Source organism: Leptodactylus fuscus, chromosome 1 (genome assembly GCF_031893055.1).
Source record: "Leptodactylus fuscus isolate aLepFus1 chromosome 1, aLepFus1.hap2, whole genome shotgun sequence".
Lineage (NCBI taxonomy): Eukaryota > Metazoa > Chordata > Amphibia > Anura > Leptodactylidae > Leptodactylus > Leptodactylus fuscus.
The window spans coordinates 133,828,116-133,853,695 of record NC_134265.1 but is presented as its reverse complement, the minus strand read 5'-3'; the positions used below and the strand labels follow the sequence as shown (position 1 = coordinate 133,853,695).

The following is a 25,580-nucleotide window of genomic DNA, read 5'->3' as shown; positions in this document are numbered from 1 at the left end:
CCCATTTGATGCTATGGCTCTATCACAAAGTTTATAATTTTTTTTATATATATTTGTCTATACACACCATACATGGTTTAACCATTTTTTTTTTATTATTAATTATTATTATCTCTCCTTTCCTCACATGTCTGTTAACCACTTCAGTACCGGGCCAATTTGTGGTCCAGGACCAGACACATTTTAGGTTTATTTTGTATGTGCGGTTTTGAGGTCTGTAACATTTTTCCCGTATGTCTCAGTCAACTAATTTTTGCGTCTTTTTTCGGGGGCACATAGGTTTTTATTTTTATGTTATTTTTATTTTCAAATGAGTTTTAATTTTTTTATATCCGGGAAAATATAAACAAAATAGGAGGGAAATTGTGTCTGGTTTTCAATTTATTATTATTATTTTTATTTAATAACACAAAGTGTCACTGAAAAACTTTACAATATAGTTTTTCCTCTCTGTTACGGTAATTTTTATTTTGTATGGTGTCGGGGGTGGGGCTATAACCTTTAATAATGGCGTTTTATTTATTTATTTTTTATTATTATTTTATTTACATTTTTTAAAAACTTTATTATATTTTTATTTTATTTTTTTTCCAGATTGTGTCCCCATAAGGTGATAAGAGACCTTTGGGGACATCAGATCACTTTTTTTTTTGTACTTGAGGCTGATTTCTCCTATAACTGGGGCTGGTACATTTAACCCCAGTTGCAGGAGAAATACAGCCTCCTGCACACTGTATATACAGCTTACTGAGCTGATCTGGGGTCCTGTAGGACCCAGCAGCTCTGGTAAGACTCTGCTCCCGGTGGATCACGTGTCCGCCGGGTCAGAGGGCGGCTGAATTATGGCAGCGTCCATAGCCGTGTATACAGCACTCATTGAAATCAGCTGCACGATCTCTGTGCAGCTACTGTGTTCTGACTGGACGTACCGGTACGTCCTGTCAGAACTAGGCAACCACTTCCCAGACGTATATAGTCTATGGTCGGTCCGGAAGTGGTTAAAGGATGGGGGAGTGGGTTTTTTTTTTTTTTTTAACACTGAAATGTATGACTAAATTGACAACTGGGTGTTATCATTTCCCCTATTTTTTAGTGGGATGTGCCGTTACTCAATCTGACAAGTCAGCACGGACTGTACAGTATGAGAATGTAGACACACAGCCACTTGTCTCTTTACTCTAGCTTCTGGAAGTAGGAGAAGTGGCACAATACATCCAGAATTTTTTTTTATTGTATGGGGAATACACTATTAAGACACATGTCAGAAGAGGTGATGTCTTTATTTAAAGGGACAGTTCAACTATAGTCTAAGTTTATAGACTGAGTCTTTACGGTTTCATAAAAATGTTAGAATTTTAACATGCTTTTTTTTTCAGTAAAAATGTGCTGTGTAAACCTAGTTTTCCATATATCAGAAGGTGTCATCATGGGTGGGGGTGAAGTCTGTGCCTTGTTATAAAGTGACTGCCACTTCTAGATAGATATCAGAATATCCTATAAACTGCAATGAGAATGCAGTCAACAAAAGTATTTTTCTTTTGATGGAGTGCAGTCAGCATATTTTAGTCCAAGTCTGAACAAAACCTAAGCTGACCACACACTGGGTGCTGCAATAAGGATTTCCAATTATATGTTAATGGAGAGAAACTGGGTCATGTTTTCGTAACGCACTCACAAGATGACAAAGTATGCAGACAGACTGTTGGTGTCTGGATCCGCCGTCATAGGCAAGAACTATATAATTAACCATCTCAATAATACATTTTCCATACTGATGTACAATTAACAAAACCTCACCTTGTCACTGTGAGGAGATGAAGACCTGGAAGACACTGACTTCTGGTCCTGCCTTTCTGGTGATGAAGACTTAGAACGGGAGCTACGTCTGGAATGGGATGACCTCTCTGTAGAAGAACGTGATGAGCGGGATGAAGAGGAGGATGATGACGAAGATGAGGAAGAGGAGGAGGTTGATGAGGAGGAAGAGCTCCTACTTCGTCGGACTTCTAACACAGCAGCCTCCTTTACAACTTCTTCCTCATGAGTGTCATCTTCTATTTCATGGTGCGGATCTTCATTGGGTAGCAATTCATCTGTAGTACGATGTTCCGGTAATGCATCAATTTCTGGTTTAACTGGTTCATCTTCCACCTGTGGTTCTGTTTTTTCTTCTGGCATATCAATGATATCATTGCTCTCTGAATTTCCAGTCTCAAGGGGCAATACCTGGTCTGGCACAGTATCTGCATCCATAGAGCATTCTGGCTCTGGTTCCTTTGGCTCTGATGGTGGTGCTGAGACACTTTGTAACTCATCCACATTAGTTTCTGAGCTTTCATCACCTACTGTAGATTGCATATCTGACTTACTACCCATCTCATTTTGTGCTGGTGAGGGTACATGAGTTAATTCTGGTTCTTCTACATTATGCTGAGGTGGATCTTCAGAAAGAATTTCTCCAGGGTGTTCTTCCACTGAAGTTTTTTTGTGGTCTTCAGAAATTAATTCTTTCTGCAATTCAGGCTCTTGTGCAATAACTGGAACATCCTCCTCTGCCATGATCACTTCAGACTGCTGAGAATCTATGCTAATCTCTGAAGGTTGAAGCCCAATTTCCTCTGGATCTATGCGATTAGCTTTACATTCTTCTGAAGCTTCCTCAATACCTACTTCAGTACTCTTTGCGATATGGTCTTCTGTTTCAGCTGTAGGCATTGTTACCTGTTCACTTAGTGTGTCGTCTTGTATAACAGGTGGCAAGAGGCTGGTAAGCATATCTGTATCTGAATTAACTGGAGAATCTTTGTCATCCATATTATCTTCAGGTGCTTCTAGGCCCACAGCACTGTCCTGCTGCGATATCTCAGAGTCGTGGGAAATCGTACTGGTGGCTGCTGCTGCTTCTTGAACTTGTTGCTCAGAGACATTATCAGATTGTTGCTCTACAGAATTTTCCAATGTTGCATCCAAGTTACTACATGATGATAATACTGAAATGCCTGAAGAGGTTGGAGTTGCTTCAGCTTCAGTCGGCAATCCACTATCTTCCTGGTTAGCTGCCACTCTCAAATCCTCGTTTGGTAAAATGTTGGGAGTCTCTTCTATATTTGCAGCAACCTGTGTGGTTTCATCTGCAGTTCCTGTAGGCTCCTCCTTAGCTGGTGATATGGAAATGGGAGATTTTGGAATATTCTCAGCGTTTTTGAATGCTTCAGCCACAGTCATAGGACTATCTTCTGTCACCGTTTCCGATTCATCAACTCTTTGTAATTCTGTATATGGCTTTAATGAGGTCTCCTCTAGTGGGGCAGTCTCAGGAATAAGGGCTTCTTCTGATTCCATCTTTACAGGGTCTTCTACTTCTGTGCTATTTTCTGTTATTTCCATTGTTTCCTCAGTAATAGATGGCCTCTTGTTTTCTAGAATCATTTCTGGGGCTTCCTTTATCAAAGTCGCTTCCTCAGTATGTGAACTTTTAGTATCTAGCAAGGACTCTTCCATCACTGATGGGCCAGAACAACATACACTGTCCTTTACAGAATCCTCAGGTAAAACATTGGTGCTGGTGGTTTCTGTTGTGTCTGTCTGTGACACTGTCACATAAGGATCATCCAATTGTGGTTTGTCAACAATCTCTTCTGGTTTTACTGGTATTTCGGTTTTATGTGGCTTTGTCTCAGTTTCCTCCTCTGGTTTTACCTCAGTCTGTTTAGATTCGGATACTTTGAGAGCAATTTCTTGTTCATTATCCAGAGGCTCACTAAGCATCACTGGTGCTGGCGCTTTCTCCTCAAGGTCCATTGCTTCTATGAGTTTTACATTTTCTGGTTGGTCCTGATGTGCACTCGATGTTCTAAGCCTTAATCGTCTTGTCCTAGTTAAGCTGGGGGAACAAGCTGGTGAAAGATCTGGTTTTTCTGATTCATTTGGACCACTAACAATGAATGAGCTTGCATCTGATTTCTCATGCAAAGATTTTGACTTCATACTTGATCTTACTAATTCAGGAGAGCCTGACAAGGACTGGCTTTCTTTTACCTCAGAGCAAGGCTCAACATCTTGTTTTTCTAATATGGACATGGCCTGAACACCCCTAGATGATAACTTCTCAACTATTTGCAGACTTTGTGCACACACAGATGTTGTCCCTTCTAACTTTGAGCGAACTGGAGGCTTCATCAATACTAGCGATGACCTGACTTTTGCTTCCTTTGCACCAGATGCTCCTGTCATAACCACGGAGGAACTCTTAGCATCCTCCGACATTCGAGAATCCTGTGGTGTAATCTCCATTTTTTCTTCTTCCTGTTCACATGGTGCAGTCTGTTGAGTAACAATGGCTGATACTGGTGCTTGCAGTACTGCTGAATCTGCACTGGCTTCAATTCGTTCTCTCATCTGGCGTCTTCCTTTCTGTGGTGATCTGTGACTCTTAGGGCTCTCTTTGATGAGCAGCCTTGGAGAGCTGGTCTTTTCTGACACGGGTGACGTTTGCTTCTCAGCATTCTGTTGGTGAATACTTTCAAGAGACAGCATTGGAGGAACACGTTCTTCTGAAGTCTCCTCTCCCTCAATAGTTGAGGCTGTTTCTAATAATTCGGGTGGAGAAGGAGATCGTTTAGGTTTTGGTGATTTTTTGTGCTGAAGAGCAACAGTTGTTCTTGATGATCTTCTTCTTTTTGGAGCTTCTTCCTCCTCCTTTTCAACTGCTAGTTCCTTTTCTTCTTCCATTTCTTGCTCCCCTTCTTCACCAACCTCTTCTACTTCTTCTCTTGCAGCAGATTTACGTCCACGTGTTGATGTCCTGCGTGGTTCTGGTTCTTGCACTGGTTGTGCAAGTACACTTGGCTTAGATACTTTGGCCTGAAAAATAAAAGACAAAACTAAGTCCTGACACTAGGGTTGGGTGATTTTGCCCAAATATATATATATATATATATATATATATATATATATATATATATATAAATCATTAAAACTGATTTTTTTGTCCCCAACATGTAGGAATAGCCTTAAGAAAGGCTATTCTTCACCTACTCTTAGAGGTCTTCTCCGCGCCGCTTTTACGAAGAAATCCCAGTTTTCATCGGTATGCAAACGAGTTTTCTTGCAGCACTGGGGGCGTACTCAGTGCTTTGAGAACTCTCCAGCAGTGGCCTCTCCAGCACTGGGGACAGCCCCCAGTGCTGTGAGAAAACTCATTTGCATACCAATGAAAATCAGAATAGCTACAGTATGGCGGTGTGGAGAAGACATCTAAAGGTAGGAAAAGAATAGCCTTTCTTAAGGCTATTCCTACGTGTTAGGGAGAAAAAAGAAATTCAGTTTTAATGGTTGAATCCCTTAAATCATATGGTTGATTTTCGATTTTACTATTGATTTTCTTCTGTTTTTGCTTAAAAGGAAATCTATCACACCAGAATTACTTTTAAACCACTTATATGCTTTAGTAGGGGACATACTTTGCCGACATACTTTTGGTGGTCGTAGATTCTACACACACACTCATATCTATCTATATCTCATGTAGGCTTATGTAATTTGTTATTTAACCCCTTCCCGCCGATGGCATTTTTTGATTTTCGTTTTTGACTCCCCTCCTTCTAAACCCCATAACTTTTTTATTTCTCCGCTCCCAGAGCCATATGAGGTCTTAATTTTTGCGGGACAAATTTTCTTCATGATGCTACCATTAATTATTCTATATAATGTACTGGGAAGCAGGAAAAAAAATTCAGAATGGGGTGGATTTGAAGAAAAAAATGCATTTCTGTGACTTTCTTACGGGCTTTGGTTTTACGGCGTTCACTGTGCAGCCAAAATGACATGTCCCCTATATTCTGTGTTTCGGTACGGTTCCAGGGATACCAAATTTATATGGTTTTATTTACATTTTGACCCCTAAAAAAAATTCCAAAACTGTGTTAAAATTTTTTTTTTCTAAAAGTCGCATAGGGCGTCTTTTTTTGCGGGGCCGGGTGTACTTTTTAGTTCTACCATTTTCGGGAAATGTTATTGCTTTGATCACTTTTTATTCAAATTTTTATCAGAATCAAAACAGTGAAAAAACGGCGGTTTGGCACTTTTGACTATTTTTCCTGCTACAGCGTTTACCGAACAGGAAAAATATTTTTATAGATTTGTAGAGCGGGCGATTTCGGACGCGGGGATACCTAACATGTATGTGTTTCACAGTTTTTAACTACTTTTATATGTGTTCTAGGGAAAGGGGGGTGATTTGAACTTTTAATTCTTTTTATATTTTTTTAACTTTTTTTTTTTAATTTTTTTTTTGCATTTATTAGACCCCCTAGGGGTGTTGAACCCCAGGGGGTCTGATCACTAATGCAATGCATTACAATGCTAATGCATTGGAAAAAAAGCATCCTTTCTTTTGCAGGCTGCATAGACCAGCCTGCAAAAGAGAGGATTTGCAGACAAGCCTGGGAGCCTGTACAAGGCTCCCGGCTGTCATGGCAACGGGACGTCAGCCCTGGAGCATGCTCCAGGAGCCGGCGATCCCGGCCAAAATGGCGCCTCCAGCGCCTTTGACCGCGGCGCCGGAGGGGTTAATGCCTCCGATCGGTCCGGGGACCGATCGGAGGCATTAGAGCCGGTTGTCTACTGCTTAAAGCAGTAGACACCCGGCGGCTATGGCGGTCGCCATAGTTACAGACCCGACATGCGCCGTACTATTACGGCGCATGTCGGGAAGGGGTTAAATAAAAGGCTAACATTCAGTAAAATATTATAATTAAAAAATATATATATATATATATATATATATATATATATATATATTAATAAAATATACATATACACACATACATATAATACACACACATTATATACATACATGTACATAATCTATTGTGGTATATACCGATTTTCTAGAGAACATGTATATTACTTTATTGAATCTCATCATATAACATTATACACCATAATAAATAGTATGTTTATGGCTTTATAGGTAAGGAAGTCATTAAAATTACTTTAACTGTAGATATGGCCACAAGAAAAGTGCAGGAGTCCAGTGATCACTCACCCTGCACTGCTGTGGAATGAGGAGGCAGCATCTGACCCAGGGGCAGACAGGAGGGTAGCGGTCACATGACATATAGAGGTCAGAGAGGAAGGGGACACTAAGTAAACTGTTGTCATCGTTGAAAATCTATTGCAGTGATCCCTAAGGAGCCAATGTAGAAGCCGTCTGTGGATAGCACTTCTTTGTAAGAGTACTGTCCCGGAAGACATGCATCTTGGGCAGCTGCCACATTAATACACAGTGTCTCCCACCTGCACATTCCCTACAGTGTGTCTGTCCCTATACCCAGATTTAATTAGGTCCTCTCCTCTGCAGTCAGGTGTTAACCCAAGTTTTCTTCAGTGCTCCTAATGTAGCTTAGGCCTTGCTGCTAAGACCTTAATTTCTAGAGACTGACCAATGGACAGCACTAACCGTAACTGGATCCTGCACATCTACAACTAGAATATTGTGAAAGTGCCAGTGGTGCATAAACTCTCTAAGTGTGATGGCTGCTTTTGGAGTCCCAAGAGAGGGCAGTATGCTGGTACATACAGTATTGCTATATCACTTTTCAGATTGTGACAGAGCAAGAGCCGGTCTCAGTCTCTACAAACTGAAAATCCAAGGACCTGAATACAATTTTCATTTATTCACAGCAGGACATGGCTGCAGAAGCAGTGTGTTACATCACCCAACTTGCTCACCACTTCACCGCTTGTCCTGCTGCCTTCTCACCTCAGCTCGATATTAACGCCACCGGCGAGGGTGGGGCTAACATCAATTTCATGATTGTGATGAAAATCTGAATTGCGCATCTTTTAAAAGCTGAAATACGGTAATTAAATTAATCATCCAGCTCTTCTTGTCACTATAGAAAATGGTTAATAAAAAAAAAAGTCCTAGTACTTTGTAGTGTAAGCTGTGAACACTTAGGAGGGGCAGTAAGTCTTGCTTACACCGTCCACTCTCAGCGATTGACAGCTTTCCTTGTATCTGTGTCTCTCCATAGAAGGCTAGCAATCATTTTGTGTGGATAGGTGATCCACAGTTTCTCATAAGACCCTATCAAGAGTTTTTTCATTTTTGAATCATGCAAACTCACATCAAAGAGCTCAGCTTTTCTCTCTCTGTCATATCCAGCTCCCATAAGGCAGCAGAGATCACCAGACACGTTCACTTTATACTCTGATGCAGTGGAAGAATGGAGGAAGATGTAAATCAAGTTACCTGTTTAACTCGAGATGACCTCCTCTCCCGCTTCTTGGGAAACTCTTCTTCAGATTCATCTGGATCTTCCAAAACAGGATGACCTTTCTCTGAAACAAAGTATTTAATGTTTAGTGTCAAAGCTCAAAGTAATTTCATTAAATGAAATTATACTTTCTATGACAGGCAAGCATGATGCTACCAGCTATATTATCTTTATAGTTTTCAAACTGTATTTTGAACTCTGATGAAACAATTTTACTTTATAATAGCACATTTTTAGACATAAGAATAGCTTAAAGAGGACCTTTCATCAGATTGGGCACAGGCAGTTTTATATACTGCTGGAAAGCCGACAGTGCGCTGAATTCAGCGCACTATTGGCTTTCCCGATCTGTGCCCCGGGTAAAAAGCTATCGATCCTGGTACTGTAGCTCTTTACAGTCAGAAGGGCGTTTCTGACACTTAGCCAGGTACGTCCTTCTCCAAAACAGCGCCTATTGTGCTGTACAGTGTGAGTGGGGAGGAACGCCCCCCTCCCCTCCAGATAATACTCATCTATGGAGGAGCACTGTACAGCGCGATAGGCACTGCTGTGGAAAAGGACATACCTGACTGAGTGTCAGGAACAACCTTCTGACTGTAAAGCGCTACGGTACCGGGACCGCTAGCTCTTTACCCAGGGCACAGATCGGGAAAGCCGATAGCCGATGAATTCAGCGCACTGTCAGCTTTCCAGCAGTATATAGAACTGCCTGTGCCCAATCTGATGAAAGGTCCTCTTTAAGTAGGTCCAGGTTTCCTGGCCCGGATCGCTTTCATTGTGTATTTTTGTATTTTTTGTTTTTGTGCGTTGCCTTGTTTGTAAAAAATTTATTAAAAAAAAAAGTAAAAATGAATAACTCAAGTATTAACTGGATTAATAATAATAATAATAATAATAATAATAATAATGAATTTAAAAAAAGTAACATGTAATAGAACCCATCATATTGAACATACAGTCCAATCTGCAGACAGCATGTTATAGCAGGGGAAAATGAGCAGAAAGATATAAAGTTTGGGGGCAAAATATTCTATATTACTTATAGATTGACATCTCTACACTCTCTCTGGTGTCCAGTATCTATACAGCAGTAGCTGGAGATCACAGGTTTGGAAGGCTTCCTGGATTCCCAAGACTAAAGGTTCACACTAGCGTTCGGTGACTCCACCCCCACCCCCTCCCATTGTGCTTAAAATAGGCAGAGATAAAAGTCCTAATTGCAAGATTTCTGTATAATATCAGCCTAAGTCAGCTGGAAACCCAGTGGACCCCATTATAGTTTCCATGGGTAACATTTTTAAGCAGATATGGTTTCTGTTTTTCAGGTCCCCAAGCAGACTCGAAGAAGACAAACCCGAACACTAGTGTGAACATAGCGCAATACTGAATCTTTTCACACAAACACTATACATCAATCTGCTCAGCTCCATCTGATCTATAACACGATGGAATTCATTTTCATAGGGACAGGCTCCCTTTAAAAAGACTGAAAAGATATTACTGAACTGTTTAAGGATACATCTCTTTTTCAAACACCTGTTTATTTGTAGTACTATGCACTACAAGTTATTACATTATATAGAAGATTGGTTGCATAATAGTTGAAACTGCTCCGACGTATAAAACTATTAGCATAAAGAGAATGCATACAGTGACTGTCCCTCTATGCTACGCATTATTTTGCTATGATTAATATGAGTTGTATAACTGCAATTATATACATACTAGGAGTATGTTTTCCCAACTCTACTTCTGGCATTTTCAGAACAGAACAGATAATATCATCAGGAGGTTCTGGCACTATGTCAGGATTCACATTCTCATCCTCCGACTCCACAAAAGGTTCTGTAAAGCAAAGAGACTTTTTTTTGTACATGAACCAAATCAGTTAAACAATTCCAAGTAGTGCTGCTTAGGCTTATTTTTGCAAACAGCAGATCTGTTATGAATCATCTTTTTTTTCCCATTTATTGATTTATGAAGCAACCATCCTTTTTTTTTTTTTTAATAATTCATTCTTTAGATCATCAAAGAGCAACACAAACAAATATATACAAAATATGCACTGGAACAAAAGCAAATATGAATGGAGGGTTATGCAACAGAAAGCAAAAAGCATTTAACCTCTTTCCATTATACATGGAAGGCGGAATCCGGTAGAGGAAATATTGTGTGAATTTAGGAGCTAGGCCCACGTCAAGCATCTTACACCAGTCAGCAGCTGCCAGGATTAACCATCAGACTATGGCATCAATAACGACAGCAGGATCTGAGGGTTTAGCAAAATGAAGGGGATTCACTTCAACACCTGATCGCCACCCCACCAAACAATGCAATCATAGGTGTTGATAGGTTGTCATGGCAATTGGGGGTCTTGTGAAAGTGCACCAAGGTAGTACTCCTATTAAGCCCTACCTCTACCACACCAAACAAAAAATAAATAAATAAAATGTCCAAATTGCTGTCAATTGTCATCTGCCCCCCTTATAAAAGAAAAAAAAAAGGCAGCTCGCAGATCTATAGAGGTAAATATTAAAAATTATGTGTTTTAGTATATGGCAACACAAATCAAAGTGTTTTTTTTTTACTGCCTAGTATATCATAACAAAAATGGTATAAATTTGATAAAGATAAACGTATTAACGGGTACATGTCATTTTTATAGCAAACAATGCCATAACAAAACCCAAAACACAATCATAAGAGTGTGTTCCCCTCCATTCCTCCCCACAAAACATTACATTGATGCCTAAAGAAAAAAAAAAAATATATATATATATATATATATATATATATATATATATATATATATATATATATATATATATAGTGTAAGCCGATGGCTGGTCAGGTAATGGAGGGGGGTGTATATCTCACCCAGACTACTCAGGTGGGTGAGATGAGAAAACTCCAGGAATGTTCTCAGCAGACAGCTTTCGTCTGCTGAGCATTTTGGTAAATGCTCAGTACTGGGCTGGATTTTTAGGAATGGCAGGTAGGTTGGTAGTGGGACCTGTCATTCCACCCGCCTCCAGTCCACACTTTGGGGATGTTCCAGCAGTGACTCAGTTGCAGAGAATCTGCTCATCAAGGAGGCTTAAGAAGCCAGCTCCAGCAGCAACACTTTGGCAGAGCTTGGCTGGAGAGCTGACAGAGGTCATATTTTTGGAGCTGTGTCCTGAATGACTCAACTGGCTTTTGATTTCTGTTCTTCTAGGTGAGGTAACCTATTCTATGTTTAGTTAGAGCCTAGCCGGGCAGGTATTTATTTTTGTATTGTTTCCTTTGTTGCTGCACTATATTTTTGAGTGAAAATAAACTCTCTTTGTTTGGGACTAAAAAAAACTGGACTTGTGTGTCTATGCCACCCCACCTAGTAACCCCAGACCCTAACTCATAGCCTAAAAACTAAAAAAAAAATAAAAACCCACACCTAAGGCCGGGCCCCACATGCTGTAAATGCCAATGCAAAAAATGTGACTTACAATTACTGCAACGAGGATGGGATTCTATCGAATCCCATCCACACACTGCAGAAAGATATGTATAGTGGAAATGGTGCAATTTCCGAATCCGCTGCGTTTTTTGGAAATTGCGGTATGTCAATTATACCTACGGATACTCCAGCTGTTTCCCTATTGGTATAATTTAAGCACTCTCACTTTCTGTGAAAAGCCGCTGTGTTTCTGCTGCAGCCTACAGTTTAATAAACCAAGCTTATTTACTCAGATCCATGAACATGCACTTAAATATCCTTTTTAAAATATAAGATTTAAAAATAGCATAGTCCTCATAGGAATTTACAGATAGGTCAGCTATATAGTACCAGGGCTGTGGAGTCAGAATGGGGGCCAGTCTTGGGTACAGTCAGAAAAAGGTTATTAACTCAGACTTAAAAGTGATTAATTACACAATTATTGATATTGCATAATTAATTAGATGCAGAACTTGTAACATTTACTTTCAAAAGAATTCAGGAATGTTTAGAAAAGTTATCATATAAATGTGTCCCCTATAGAAACTAATATAGATGACCATTTCTTCTAGAGGTTTATTCTATCTGATTTTGTCTTGTGTTTTCAGAGGGTCATGACTGTTCTGTGTCAGGGACATATACGCCTCTTTTTTGTGGTCTCTTGTGTTATCACAATCCCCTTTTTTCTCCTCCAAACTAGAGATGCTTTGTAAACAATAAATCCTGGTTGTTCATAGTAAAACAACTAAATACATTTATGGCTGTACCGGATAATGCCTTTAATGTGTTACCTATGTTAGAGAACAGCCACAGGTCAAGCTACGCTTTACTTTTAATAACAAAGAAAGGCATAAGGGAGTCCTAGAGGTCTAAAAAGAGAACAGAGACACTGAAGATGTTGACCGTGTATATAAAACAATCCTAAGTGTACCTTCTGCTTCTTGTGCCTCTCGTGCTTCTTTCTGTAGACGCTGCCTGAGCAGCTCCTGCTGTTTCTCCAAGTACTGCTTTATGAAACTGTTTTGTCCCATTTCTTCCCCCATCTGTAGGAAAATATAGGTTTAGATTATGTTCCAAATGTTCCAATTTATACAATTGTTCCAATTGTATACATTGTAGCTCCACAGAAAAATCATAGAGGATATGGAATAAAAGAAGGGCCATAGCAATCATACAATGGAAATTTTCGTTATTTATCATCAATGTGCAACATTTTAGTGGAGTGTCATCCTCATTTGCACATCTCCAGTGCCCTTACAGTGAGATTAGAACCCAAGATGTTCATCCCCTTATTTACTTGTAAACAGCTTAGGCCCCCAAAAGGTGCTGCAAACCTCTCATCCTGCATCATAATCATGGGAATGTGACAAAATGGCACCCACAAAATATATGGGTACTAGCTACAAGATCTCAAAGCTAATGAGACAGGGAAATGGTAAAAGTCATCCACTCACTTTATACCTAACCTTTTAAATAACTTTGCATGACACTCCCATGTTTTTACCTGCACTCTGCAGTTTCATCCTCTGTTGGCTCTATCTCATTCTCAGTAGAGAATAACTGCTATATAATGTCTATAGACTGCAGACGCAAAAGTTTGGACTCCTAACTGTAACTTACCCTCAAATGCAGTAAATGCCCCTCATTCTGGCTCAGAGAAATTTATTCTGTATGCTTTTGGGTCAAGAACACAATTACTCATAGAAGGGTAAATTTTGGGGTTTGAACCCCCCTCCTTGCTATGATTCAGAATGAAGTGCTGCTTGTTACATTCTCAGCCCTGAAGTAGTCAATGCATTGTCAGTGATGAATAAAACACAACCTCAGATATACATACCTGTGAGTTGGGCTGAAAACCGGTGTGAGGAGTAGAATGTTTCTGCAGGTTTTCTAGCATCAAAGCCTGAAAAAAAAAAAAAAAAAACAAACATGTAAGATACACCATATACACAGAAGGTAATATTTCCTTTAGATTCCTGGGACCAGCACAACAGGGCATGAAAAAAAACAAAAAACAAAAAACACATACTTCACTGTCCCCAATGCTCCAGTGTCCTCCCAGCACGTTCCAGTCCTTCTGCTGAACAGGTCTCTTCTGGAGGTCCTCTGAAGCCGCTGATTGGCCTCAAAAGTCACATGACCACTAACGCCAATCCGTGAATGGCATATGATGTCACTATCTGTGTGAAGCCTGCTGATTGGCCTCGGTGGTCATATGGCCACTGAGACACATCCGCTGAACTCCAGAAGAAGCCCCCAGAGCAGAAGAACCAGGACACACAAGAGGACTCCGGGGGAGAGTATGCATTTTTTTTTCCCACTGTCCCAGGCAGAGTTAAACGTTAAAGGGGTTGTTCAATTTTGCCTGGACAACCCCTTTAAGTATTAATTGTGTATAGGAGTCATTTATGGCACTCTCTCTAAGTGTACTTCTTTTTATTATAGTCTATTGGTTATGGAAACAACTAGGCAGGCATACTTTGCTATTTCCCTAAATCATACAGGATACATAACACAGCAATACCCCTCTGGAAGAGTTTCTAAAAAAAAAAAACATGCAAGAGGAACTGGCAGTTTGAGTAGGGAGAGATGAATCCCTACTCTGGTATTTGTGCAATGTACAATCTAATCAGGATGAGCTGTAATCCTGGGGAAGGTTAGCAAGACTTATGAACTAAACCAGTTTGCACGTACAAGTATCTCTTCCCATTATGTGTGGAAGTAAACCCTTAGTTGACCACAGTGACGCCTCGCACAACATAACACTGCAATCTCACACTCTGCAGTGCCACAACTGATGATATTGATTGTGTTTGCATTGAGATCTACAAATTGCTGTGACACTAGTTGGTTGGATTTCTATGCGACCACATTCACCAGGACTAGTTGAGATCCCAAGCAAGACATTTGTGGTTTTAACATTGCATAGCCAAAAGTTATCATTTAGCTCTAGCATTAGCATATATTCACATTTAGAAGATTTGTTGCGGACATTTCTTTTCCATTCATCTAGAGCAGACAGTTTTGGTGGCAAGCAGAAGGATTTTAGGGGGATAAAGAGACTGTTATGGTAAGTTTAGCTAGAGGACAAAAGCAGCATCTTGAAATGAATTAAGCAGATTTTTTGTGAGAGATTCTGTAAGAATTCTGCTGTGTAAATTTACCCTTAAAAGGATATAGTGTGAAAATGTGACACTTTGGCCCTACCCAGCCTTATTGATTTGTGATGTTGCATTGTTGTATATCTGATGCATTGCTCCTCAAAGTTTTGGTCGATTAAAAAAAAAATATAGATAGATAGATATACACACACACACACACACACACACACACACATCTCAGCTGCTTATAGAGCCAGTTCACAGACTACCAGGTACAGGGCTGTATATTGCATCTCAGCCCTACTCAAATCAATGGGACTGAGCTGTAAACAGGCCATGTGACAAATGAAAGTGACCTCACCAGCCTCACCCATATGGGTTGTCCAGGATAAAACTATTTCTTACACAAATCTAAACCCCTTCCCCTCTCCTATTTGCTAAATAACATCATTTATCAAAAATGTATATTTACCCCATGTGACCGGCCTAGGAACATTTGCTTGTTATCCAGTGACACAGCCTGCCTAAATACACCTTAAGGGCTCAGAACTTTCCCCGCCCACCCCGACTTGTCACATTATTTGGTAATAACTTTGGAAGGCTCCAACTTGCATAAATGACTTTAAAGGGATCCTATCATACAATCGCTTTTTTTTTTTCTGAGTAACACGTCAGAATAGCCTTAAGGAATAGAGATGAGCGAACACTGTTCGGATCAGCCGATCCAAACAGCACGCTCGCATCGAAATGAATGGAAGCACCTAGCACGTACGCTTTGCCGGCGGCCGGTCGCTTAACCCCCCACGTGCCAGCCGCTTCCATTCATTTCTATGGGAGCGTGCTGTTCGGAACGGCTGTTCCGAACAGTGTTCGCTCATCTCTATTAAGGAAGGCTATTCTTCTCCTACCTTTCATTGTCTTCTCCGTTCCGCTATTTGTCTGACATCCCGTTTTTTGTGGGTATGTAAATGAGGTCTCATGCAGCACTGGGGGCGGGCCCCAGCAATCAAACAGCACTGGGGGCGTCCCCAATGCTGCGACAGAACTCTCTCCAGCGCCGCCTCCATCTTCGTCAGCAACATCCTTTTCATCCTCTTCTTCTGGCGCAGGTTTCAGACTTCTAGGCCTCGGGCAGAGCAGACTTTCTCGTGGCCTGTGGGCATGTGCAATGGCAGCTTACAATACTGTGTAAGCGCCCATTTTCTCGTGGCCTGTGAGCATGCGCAGTCTGCTCTGCCTGAGGCCTAGAAGTCTGCGCTGGAGGATGAAGAGGACAGTGCTGACGAAGATGGAGGCGGTGCTAGAGAGAGTTCTCTCGCAGCATTGGGGATGCCCCCAATGCTGTTTAACCACCGGGGCCCGCCCCAGTGCTACGAGAAACCTCATTTGCATACAGAAAAAAACTGGATTTCAGGCGAACGGCGGTGCAGAGATGACAACGAAAGGTAGGAGAAGAATAGCCTTTCTTAAGGCTATTCCAACGGATTACTCAGGAAAACAAAAAGCGTATGTGTGATAGGATCCCTTTAAGGGATTTTCTTTTGTGACACATAAATATCTACTTCATCTCTGCATTATTTTGGCATGTTTTAGTTGATAATATGTTCATTTGCAACTAAAAGTTACACATTACCAGGGAGAAAATGCATCACAAAGTGTTACTTTTTTCCCAATAAAATATCACTTTAGCTCCAAATTGTTAATGAGGTGAAAGAAAAAAAAAAATGCACCTCACGATTTGCAATGCAATTTCTCCCCATGGAGATGAAATCTGCTGTTTGTGCACCCAGAAGGCGAGGCGTGCCATTATTATTATTTTATTATTTATTTATATAGCACCATTAATTCCATGGTGCTTTACATACAATACACAAAGTATACAGGTAGATATAACACTAACAATGATCGGCTGGCACAGTGGGGTAGAGGGCCCTGCCCGCGAGGGCTTACAATCTATGGGGGAAGACAGAAGGAGAGGGGGGAGACTGTACAGATGGCAGTGCAGTGATAGTGTTATTGGAGGTTGTAGGCCTTCCTGAATAGGTGAGTCTTCAGGGCCTTCTTGAAGCCTGTGATTGTGGGGGTCAGTCTTATGTGTCTTGGTAAGGAGTTCCAGAGTATAGGGGATGCACGGGAGAAATCTTGGAGACGGTTGTCTGAAGAGCGGAGTAGGGGGTCATTGGAGGATCTGAGGTTACGTGTGGGCAGGTAGCGGGAGATTAGTTTAGAGATATATGGAGGCGACAGGTTGTGGATGGCTTTGTATGTTAACGTTAGACCTTTGAAGGGCAGAATCATCTGTCCCTTAGATGCCAGTGCAGAGGAAAGTACCAAGGAGTGATCTCATTTTGTAAAATGCACCGTTCCAAAAATGTATCAAGTGTTATAATGATCACACCGCAGATAGGCTTTCAAAAAATGTGTTGCTGATGGTGCAGAAGGAAAATTAAAATTTTCCCAGATCTCTGCCAGTTCAGTGCCCAATAAGTCCTGCCCAGCTTGTGGCACTGAAAAGTCAGCTCTCCAGTCATTATAAAATACAAAAGATGAATGCTACATCAGACTCAATTGTAGATCCGATATGGTTGCATCGGACAAAACCCTGACTGCAAAGGGTCAACAATGTTCAAACATTCTCAAAAAAAAGTATGTCCAGCAACCATTGAATAAAATATAACTTTTACTTTATCAAAAAATAAAAAGGAAACATCTTACATGCTCCAGGAACATGTTCCTGGAGCATGTAAGATGTTTCCTTTTTATTTTTTGATAAAGTAAAAGTTATATTTTATTCAATGGTTGCTGGACATACTTTTTTTTGAGAATGTTCTCCAGTCATTATGCTCAGTTTCCAGATTTTGGAAACACACTACGTGGCCCTAATCTTTTGTCAGGAAATGTGGTAGGGCTCAGAAAAGGAAAAAAGCACCGTGTGCATTTGAGGCCTAATTTGGTCATTTACACTTCTTTGGCAGGCAACTGCAGAGATTGGGAGGTAAAATTAAAAAAAAAAATAAAATAATAAAATATATGTGCAAAATATGTGCCTACTGTAGAATCAGAATTTATCAAGGAGTATAGTGAGCATTTTGCGTTCAAGAGTTCTTCCCAAAAATTAATGTGCAAAGTGAAAATTGTAAAGAAATATGCTATTTCATTGCCTAATATGCTGTGCCCACTTTGTGCCAACAGAGATAGGAGCTCCAAAAATATTAAGCAAGTTATCCCAGGTATAAATTACATAAGGGAACATAAATAGCTGTTTTGGTAGACAGAAGGGGCTGTGTAGCTGAGTTTTGGAGTACAGATTTAGAGGGACTGGATTTTGGATGGCACATCCCTTTTGCAGAGCCCTGGAAGCACCAGTGAAATAGGGTCAATTCTATTCTGTAAACTGCACCCCTAAGGAATTTATCAACTGGCATAGCGAGCACTTTAAACCCTTGAGTTTTGCATTAACTTCCCAGTATCTGCTGTAATAGTACAGCGGATGTCATGTATTTAAATATGGAGCGGAGACGCTGCCAAAGTCGCCAGAAATTTTCTGTACACTGAAATATTTAACAAAAAAAAAAAAAAGTTACAGGTGTCAGAATAGTAGGGCACAGAACAAGAAGGGGTTAACCAGCTCCAGTACCTAGTGCTAGGTACTCAGAGCTGTGAGCACAGTGCTATAATTTGTTTATAGAAGGACTGCTTAATGTTGACAAAGGCAGAATTCATATGTAAATGAGCTAAGAGTATCAGGAGTGTTGTGGGAGCATCTAGTAAGATCGTCAACTCAATACCAGCAACACTGATGTAAGCAAACCTTTCCCCACCTTCTCATGAGCATGATGCTCAGCTGCCCCAACTCTCCCCCAATGCACTCTTAGCCCATTCACATTGAAATAAAAAGGATTTTTTTTTTTTTTTGTCAAAATCAAGTAGCCAATCTACAAACAAATTAGAGCCCTGTGCTCATGGCTTTGAGCACTATAGGGTATTGGGACTGGTTTAATAAAGGGAGCCTGTCAGCACCAGAAACACTAAAGGGATCCTATCATTGGATACCATTTTTTTCTGACTAACATGTAGCTATTTTTATCCTATCTTTAGATGTCTTCTCCGCGCTGCCGTTCGGTTGAAAATCCGGTTTTCTTTGGTATGCAAATGAGTTCTGCCGCAGCACTGGGGGTGGTCTCCAGCACTCAAACAGCACTGGGGGCGTCCCCAGTGCTGCAAGAGAACTCTCCATCACTGCCTCTATCTTCTTCTGGAACACGCTCTCCCTGTGTCTTCTTTCGTCCTGGGTTTCAATCTTCCAGACAGGCACAGTCGGCTCCCATTGGGCCTCGGGCAGAGCCGACTGCTCATGCCTGCAGCCACAAAAAAAAAAAAAAAAAAAAAAAAGGTCGCTTACACCAGCTTACTGTGTAAGCAACCACAAGAAAATGTGGACGTTTTCTTGTGGGCGCGGGCATGCACAGTCGGCTCTGCTCATGGGCAGAGCAGACTGCGCATGCCTAAAAGATTGAAACCCAGGACGAAAGAAGACACAGGGAGAGAGCATTCCAGAAGAAGATGGAGGCGGCACTGGACAGTTTTCTTGCAGCATTGGGAACGCCCCCAGTGCGGTTTTAGCACTGGGGACCACCCCCAGTGCTGCAAGAGAACATCTAAAGGTAGGAGAAGAATAGCCTTTCTTAAGGCTATTCTTCTGTTTAGTCAGGAAAAAAAAAAAAAGGGTATCCAACGATAAGATCCCTTTAAGTACCGTATTTTTCGGACTATAAAACGCACTTTTTTTCCCCAAAATTTTGGGGGAAAAGAAGGGTGCGTCTTATAGTCCGAATGTGGCGCCTGGCATCCGCCGTAATAGAGAGGCGGATGCCGGGGAGGGATAGACTCCAGCACAGGTGCCGGGCCTGAGACATCGCTGCGTTCCTCTGGCCTTCATGAAGCCAGCAGCGGAAGGAGTGATGCTATTCCGCTCCTCCATCCCCCCGCCGCTGGCTTCATGCAGGGCAGGGCAGCGATGTCTCAGGCTCGGCACCTGTGCCGGCGTCTATCCCTCCCCGGCATCCGCCTCTCTAGTACAGCGGATGCCGGGTCAGTATCGGTGGCCCCTTCTCCCCCGGGGCCGGTCCCCGCCGGCCCCATACCTTTAAAGTTGCAGGCCGGCTCCTGCGCGGCGATATCGCAGGAGCCGACCTGTTCGGGTGACAGCCGGGAGCCTAATGAGGCTCCCAGGCCTGTCACTGCTGTATTAGTATTGCGGCTGGTCATGACCAGCCGTAATACTAATAGACAGAATGTCCCATAGACGGCAATACAGTTGTATTGCCGTCTATGGGACTTGCAATCAAGTGACCGCAAGTTCAAGCCCCCGGGGGGGGGGGGGAATAAAATAGTAAAAAAAAAAAAAAAAAAAAAGCTTTAAAAATATAAATAAAAGTTCTAAATCACCTCCTGTCCCTAGAAAAAATAAATAAATAAATAATAAAAATATATATATATATATATATATATATATATATATATATATATATATATATATATCTCTATCATAAACCACCGGGTTTTTTTTCAATACAAGGTGATCTAAGCAATAGATATTCCCCAAAATGGTATAACTAAAAAGTACAGCTGGCCCCGCAAAAAAACTCTATGCGTCCCCGTACAGCTGCAGGGTCACCTGTCAATGTGGCCTTGCAGCTGTTGCAAAACCACAACTCCCATATATTAAATATTTTACCATTTTTTGCTTCAAAATTTTTTTTCCCTATTTTCCTCCTCTAAAACCTAGGTGCGTCTTATAGTCCAGTGCATCTTATAGTCCGAAAAATACGGTAATATCTCTGGTGATTGTGTCCGTCGGTGGACTCAAAGGCGGCTTGCCAAAGCAGTGGTAACATATGAAACCCGGCGGAACCATTGATTATAATGCAGTCGTTTTTAAACACAGGACAAAGACATTCATGTGGGACTTTTTCCTCGGAGATGGAGACTGCACCACAGATGTGAATGTAGCCTTAGTAAAAGGCCAACGCAAAGCACTCGAAGTCCAAGATGTCAGCTGTGCTTTAGCCATTGTATCTAGTTCAGAAGCTGGCATTCAAGGATCTCTAAGGTGCTTTATGCAGAGCTTTAACTACTAAATCCCTTAATACTTTCATTTAGAAAAATGATTTTATAAAAATATAGTAATATGTTTTTTTTTTCTTATGAAACTGAAGCTATGCTTCAGGCTAGGCTCACATCTGCGTTGGAGAATCTGCTGCAGATTCCACCTAAAATCAGCAGAGAGAATAGTCCTGCAAGAAGCACTTTACTTTCCACTGGTTTCAGTATAAAATCCTTGTTTGGGTTTCTGTTGTTCGGTTCTGAATGTGTATGCAAAAGATGGAGACCCTCTCTACTTTAAAAGCAGCTACACATCGAATCTCACAAACCCGATAGACTGTAATGGGATCCGCTGGTTTCTGCATAAAAACCGGTGAAGCCCATTACAGTCTATGGGATCGGTGCAGGACTTCTCTCTGCCAATTTTAAACAGATTCTGCTGTAGAGTCTCCTACGGACACTCCATCACAAGTGTGAATCCAGCCTTAGATTTTGAGAGTACCTATTTCAATGCAGCAAACCAGTGACAATCTGCTTAGGCATTGTGCTCCAGTGTTGACACTCCCATTGTCCTGTAATGACACTTGGTGACATCATCAGTGTGGCGGCCAGTGATTGGCTAAATGACCTGTGCTGCAGATCATCAATCCATGTGTCAATTTATGGAAAGGATGAAATCCCTGGAATACCCACAACAATTACCAAAGAAAAACCACACCATTCTTGTTATTTTTTTTTAGCCACATGGGAATTTGGATAAATCTGATGCCACATCCCAGGGTAACCCATCTTTTCACCTTCTTCACTCCTCAGTGTTTTGCATTGGAGTTTGTAAGCCAAAACCAGGAATAGAGACTACAAAGAGATCAGGTAAATTAGAAAAACTTCTATTTGTTCTGTGTTTTCCACCTGTCTGAGTTTTTGGCTTCTATACATATGATACAAAATATTGATGTGAAGAAGATCTTAGAGCTCTTTTACACTGATGTATTCAGGTCAAGAAATACAGTTCATGTCTCAGCCGCATTTCCCGGCCTGTCCACCATTCCTCCATCATAATTTATGATACTGTAAGCTGCTGACCTACAGGGGCTCCACTGTCCTGCTCTCACATGATACTGTAAGTACGGGACAGGAGAGGCACAATGGGATCATAAATCACTATAATGCTACAAGTCCCATTCACAGGAGCTGCAGTCAGCAGGGCAATGCGCCTGTATATTTTGTAGCCCAAATATAGTAATGTCAAAGGGCCCTTAAAGTCAAGTTCAGGCCACTAAAACTATATGAAGGAGTTGCATTATGAGCCATGTATGTTACTGTAACATTGGCTTCTTTTACAATCAGCCAGCAAAATGCAGTCTCTACAAGGATATTGGAAGGAGAGCCACTACCAGACTATCCTGTTCAGTCCAGTCATCCAGTTTGCAGAGAACCTTTCAGGCACCTTCACCAGCTCCTTGCATCCTTCACAAGGTGCTGTTCCACTGATTCCAGCACAGTTGGAATACCTCCTCTACCCCCTATCAATCCCGAACACCCAATATGTGAATTAAGCTCTCTATTGTCAGATTGGCGGTTCTGGGAGGGAGCAGAAAGTCCAGGACCACCTACCTGACAGTATAGACACTAATTAGCATATAGAGCTCTGAAGCTACCACAAACGATTGCTTGGGAATGGTGGGGGCGGAATCAGTGGAATGGGGCGTATTGAAAAATGCAAACAGTTGGAGTGATGGAGAGTCCTCTTTCACTATACGGTAAATGGAAAGGTTTATAGGACATACAATCACAGGAATGAAAACAGTGGTTTATTTTTTCTACTGCCTGCAAGTTTCAGACATGTGAAAGAGACAAGCAACTCAATATAGGTGTAGAGACATGTCAATACTGGTGCTTTACATCACTGTTTGACAGCTCACGGCTCATACTGCTGTCAGCAGACCCGTCCTACTTGTCGCCAAGAGCAGCTACAGACCAATGTATAGCTGGCTGATCGGTTACATCTTAGAAGCGGCTCTTAGATTTGGCTGGCACTAGTCAATGTATGCTACACGCAATAGAAAATGTATAGTTTATTTACTATGTTCAAGCCAGGCATAGGTTATACTCACACACTGTGAAAACCCTGGCTCAATTGCAACATGTAAATAGACCTACACACCATGTAACAAGGCACTAACATTATAATAAATAAATTGTGCTTTCCAGCTAGAAACAGATCATCATATCATATCTATACACACAAGGCAACTGCATACTATATCCCAAAGATCTCACACAACCAAACTGAATTGGTTTGTCATACAATAGACGAGGAACATTTTCTCTATTATCTTCAATGGGGAAATCTACAACAGCAAAATCCACATGAAGAAAAAAAAAAAAAAAACTTTGGGAAAGATTTATGAAACTGTCTTAGGCTAACGCCCCACGGGCCGTAATCGCAGCGCTAAAGCCCTGCTGAAAGAACCACGGCGTGAACGCATTGAGGTTCTTTCCGCAGCACTTTTAAGAGAAAGTTTGCAGAGTTTTCCTCTGTGGACTTTCTCTTTCCATTATATCTATGGGAAAGCCGCCAGTGTTTCCGTAGATATAATTGACATGCTGCAATTTGCAAAGCCGCAACGGCTTTGCAAATCGCAGCGTGTCCGCGCTGCGATTTCTTCCACAAAGTGTGCATGGGATTCGCATGAATCCCATCCCCTTTACTTGCACAGAAAAACGCTGCGATTTTTCCCGCAGCGTCTCCGCTGCGGGCAAATCGCGGCATATACGTCCTGTGGGGCCCCGGCCTAAGGGTGCATTGACACGGAGGAAGTTGGCGATTATTCTAGTGTGGACCCCACGTCTTAAGAAAAAAAAAAAAAACTCCCATTAATTTCAATGGGTTCATCGCAGAAAACGGAACCCATTGAAGTCAATGGAGTCTTTCTTTCAGTGCTGATTCTGACACGGGTTTCGTGCGGAATCAGCGCCAACTTCCCCTGTGTGAATGCACCCTAAGGCTGAGCCCACACACTGCAGAAAAGCTGTTTTTGTTGCAGATTATTCTGCCGTTTTCAGAGACATCGCCAAAAGCTGTTTAACCACTTCTGGACCGCCCATAGACAGACCAGACAGAAATAGGACCTGTCCTGAGTTTTGTGGCCTGAACATGGATTCACGTAATACGTAGTCATGTGCATGGGCAAAAAGAAATTAATGGGCCCGTGTTATCCGGGTACTAGCACACAGTCATGTGCAAGGGGCCTAAAACAAAATAGGGTCAATTTATGAAGACTCACATTACTCAAACCAGTCTTCATACTCCTAAAGCTGACAGCGGGTGCACCTCACACAGAAATTTGGAGCTTTTTTGAGGTAAATTACATCTCAAAAATTGGCTGCAAATTCTGCCTGGAATCCCCCTGATCCACCATGCTGCAGATTCAGAACCCATGGTACAATGCTCAGGCGCGCCACACATTCAGACATGTATACACATGTCAGAATGTGAGCACTCAAAACAGATCCCATTCACTTCAATATGTGCCGGCTTACGGGCGCTACACATTGAAATCAATGGGAGGCTTTTTTACCCATTGATTTCAATGTGTACCACGCATAAAACAGAACCCATTGAACTCAATGGGATTCTGTTTTGCAGCGTTGATCCTTACACGAGTTATTGTGGCAAAAACAGCGCAACAAAACTGTATGAATGCACCCTAATTCAGTAAACCCACAGTGGAAAGCCAAAGGGGACCAGAATTTAGAGAGGAATCTGAGGCAAGAGAACCAAATTCCTGACTCATTTATTTCTATGGCCCGATATACACAACCGTGTATTTTCATAGCCCAGTGTATGGGGCCATAAGCCGGGAACAAAACCCAGGACAGGTCCTGTGCTCACTAGCCTCAATGAATAGGGTTGCAGAAGCAGGCACCACACATATGCCATCCATGTGCAGTTCAAACATGGCCCGACCACACACAAGTGCATGTCACCTTAGAGAGTGTTCTAAATCTGACCCTTATGTGTGTGTGTTTTTTGGCAGCACAAAGGTTGCCATTGTGCATTTATTTATTTTTATACAGTCAACAGGTCAAATGCAGCTACTGAAGTCCATGGTGAGAAAGCCACCAGCAACCACAAATCCAGCAAATTGGATTATAAACCATGCGTTGTCTTGTGATTCTAATGTGACTCCATAGACAGTTAGCAGATGTCATGTCGCAGGGCAGCAATGTGATCCTCATATTGTGTGACACAAATCGCTGTATAGCCCTAACCTAAACCTCTATTTGTATGAATGCAGGTCTTCCCATTTACCTAAAGTCCACTTCTGTATACAGCAATTTGTACATAACATGCCTTTGCCCATGACAGACCACACTATATTCAATAGGATCCTTCATGCGGCACTAGTGTCATATGATGACTCTGGCACTGCCATCCCATAAAGACACTATGCACACAGCATGGGTACACAATAGGTACGTGGTAAAGCAGCATGCCTCCAGGCGCCCAGGCCACAAGACTGGAGTGAATAGGACCTGTCCAGAGTTTTGCCCCAAGCCATAGGATATAATGGGTCAGATACAGCTGGTGTGCACAGCACTATACAATGCAGG

General features: G+C 41.6%; 1 protein-coding gene across 1 annotated transcript in view; it reads right to left on the bottom strand.

The window, feature by feature from the left end:
* Nucleotides 1-25,580, bottom strand: part of ACIN1 (apoptotic chromatin condensation inducer 1) — a 71,802-nt gene that overhangs the window by 45,300 nt on the left and 922 nt on the right. Inside the window, exons 2-6 of the mRNA XM_075276724.1 lie at nucleotides 13,595-13,660; nucleotides 12,689-12,800; nucleotides 10,008-10,127; nucleotides 8,258-8,346; nucleotides 1,798-4,863 (exon numbers count right to left, since the gene is read on the bottom strand). Coding sequence (XP_075132825.1) covers nucleotides 1,798-4,863; nucleotides 8,258-8,346; nucleotides 10,008-10,127; nucleotides 12,689-12,800; nucleotides 13,595-13,660 — 3,453 coding nt within the window. The remainder of the gene's footprint in view (nucleotides 1-1,797; nucleotides 4,864-8,257; nucleotides 8,347-10,007; nucleotides 10,128-12,688; nucleotides 12,801-13,594; nucleotides 13,661-25,580) is intronic.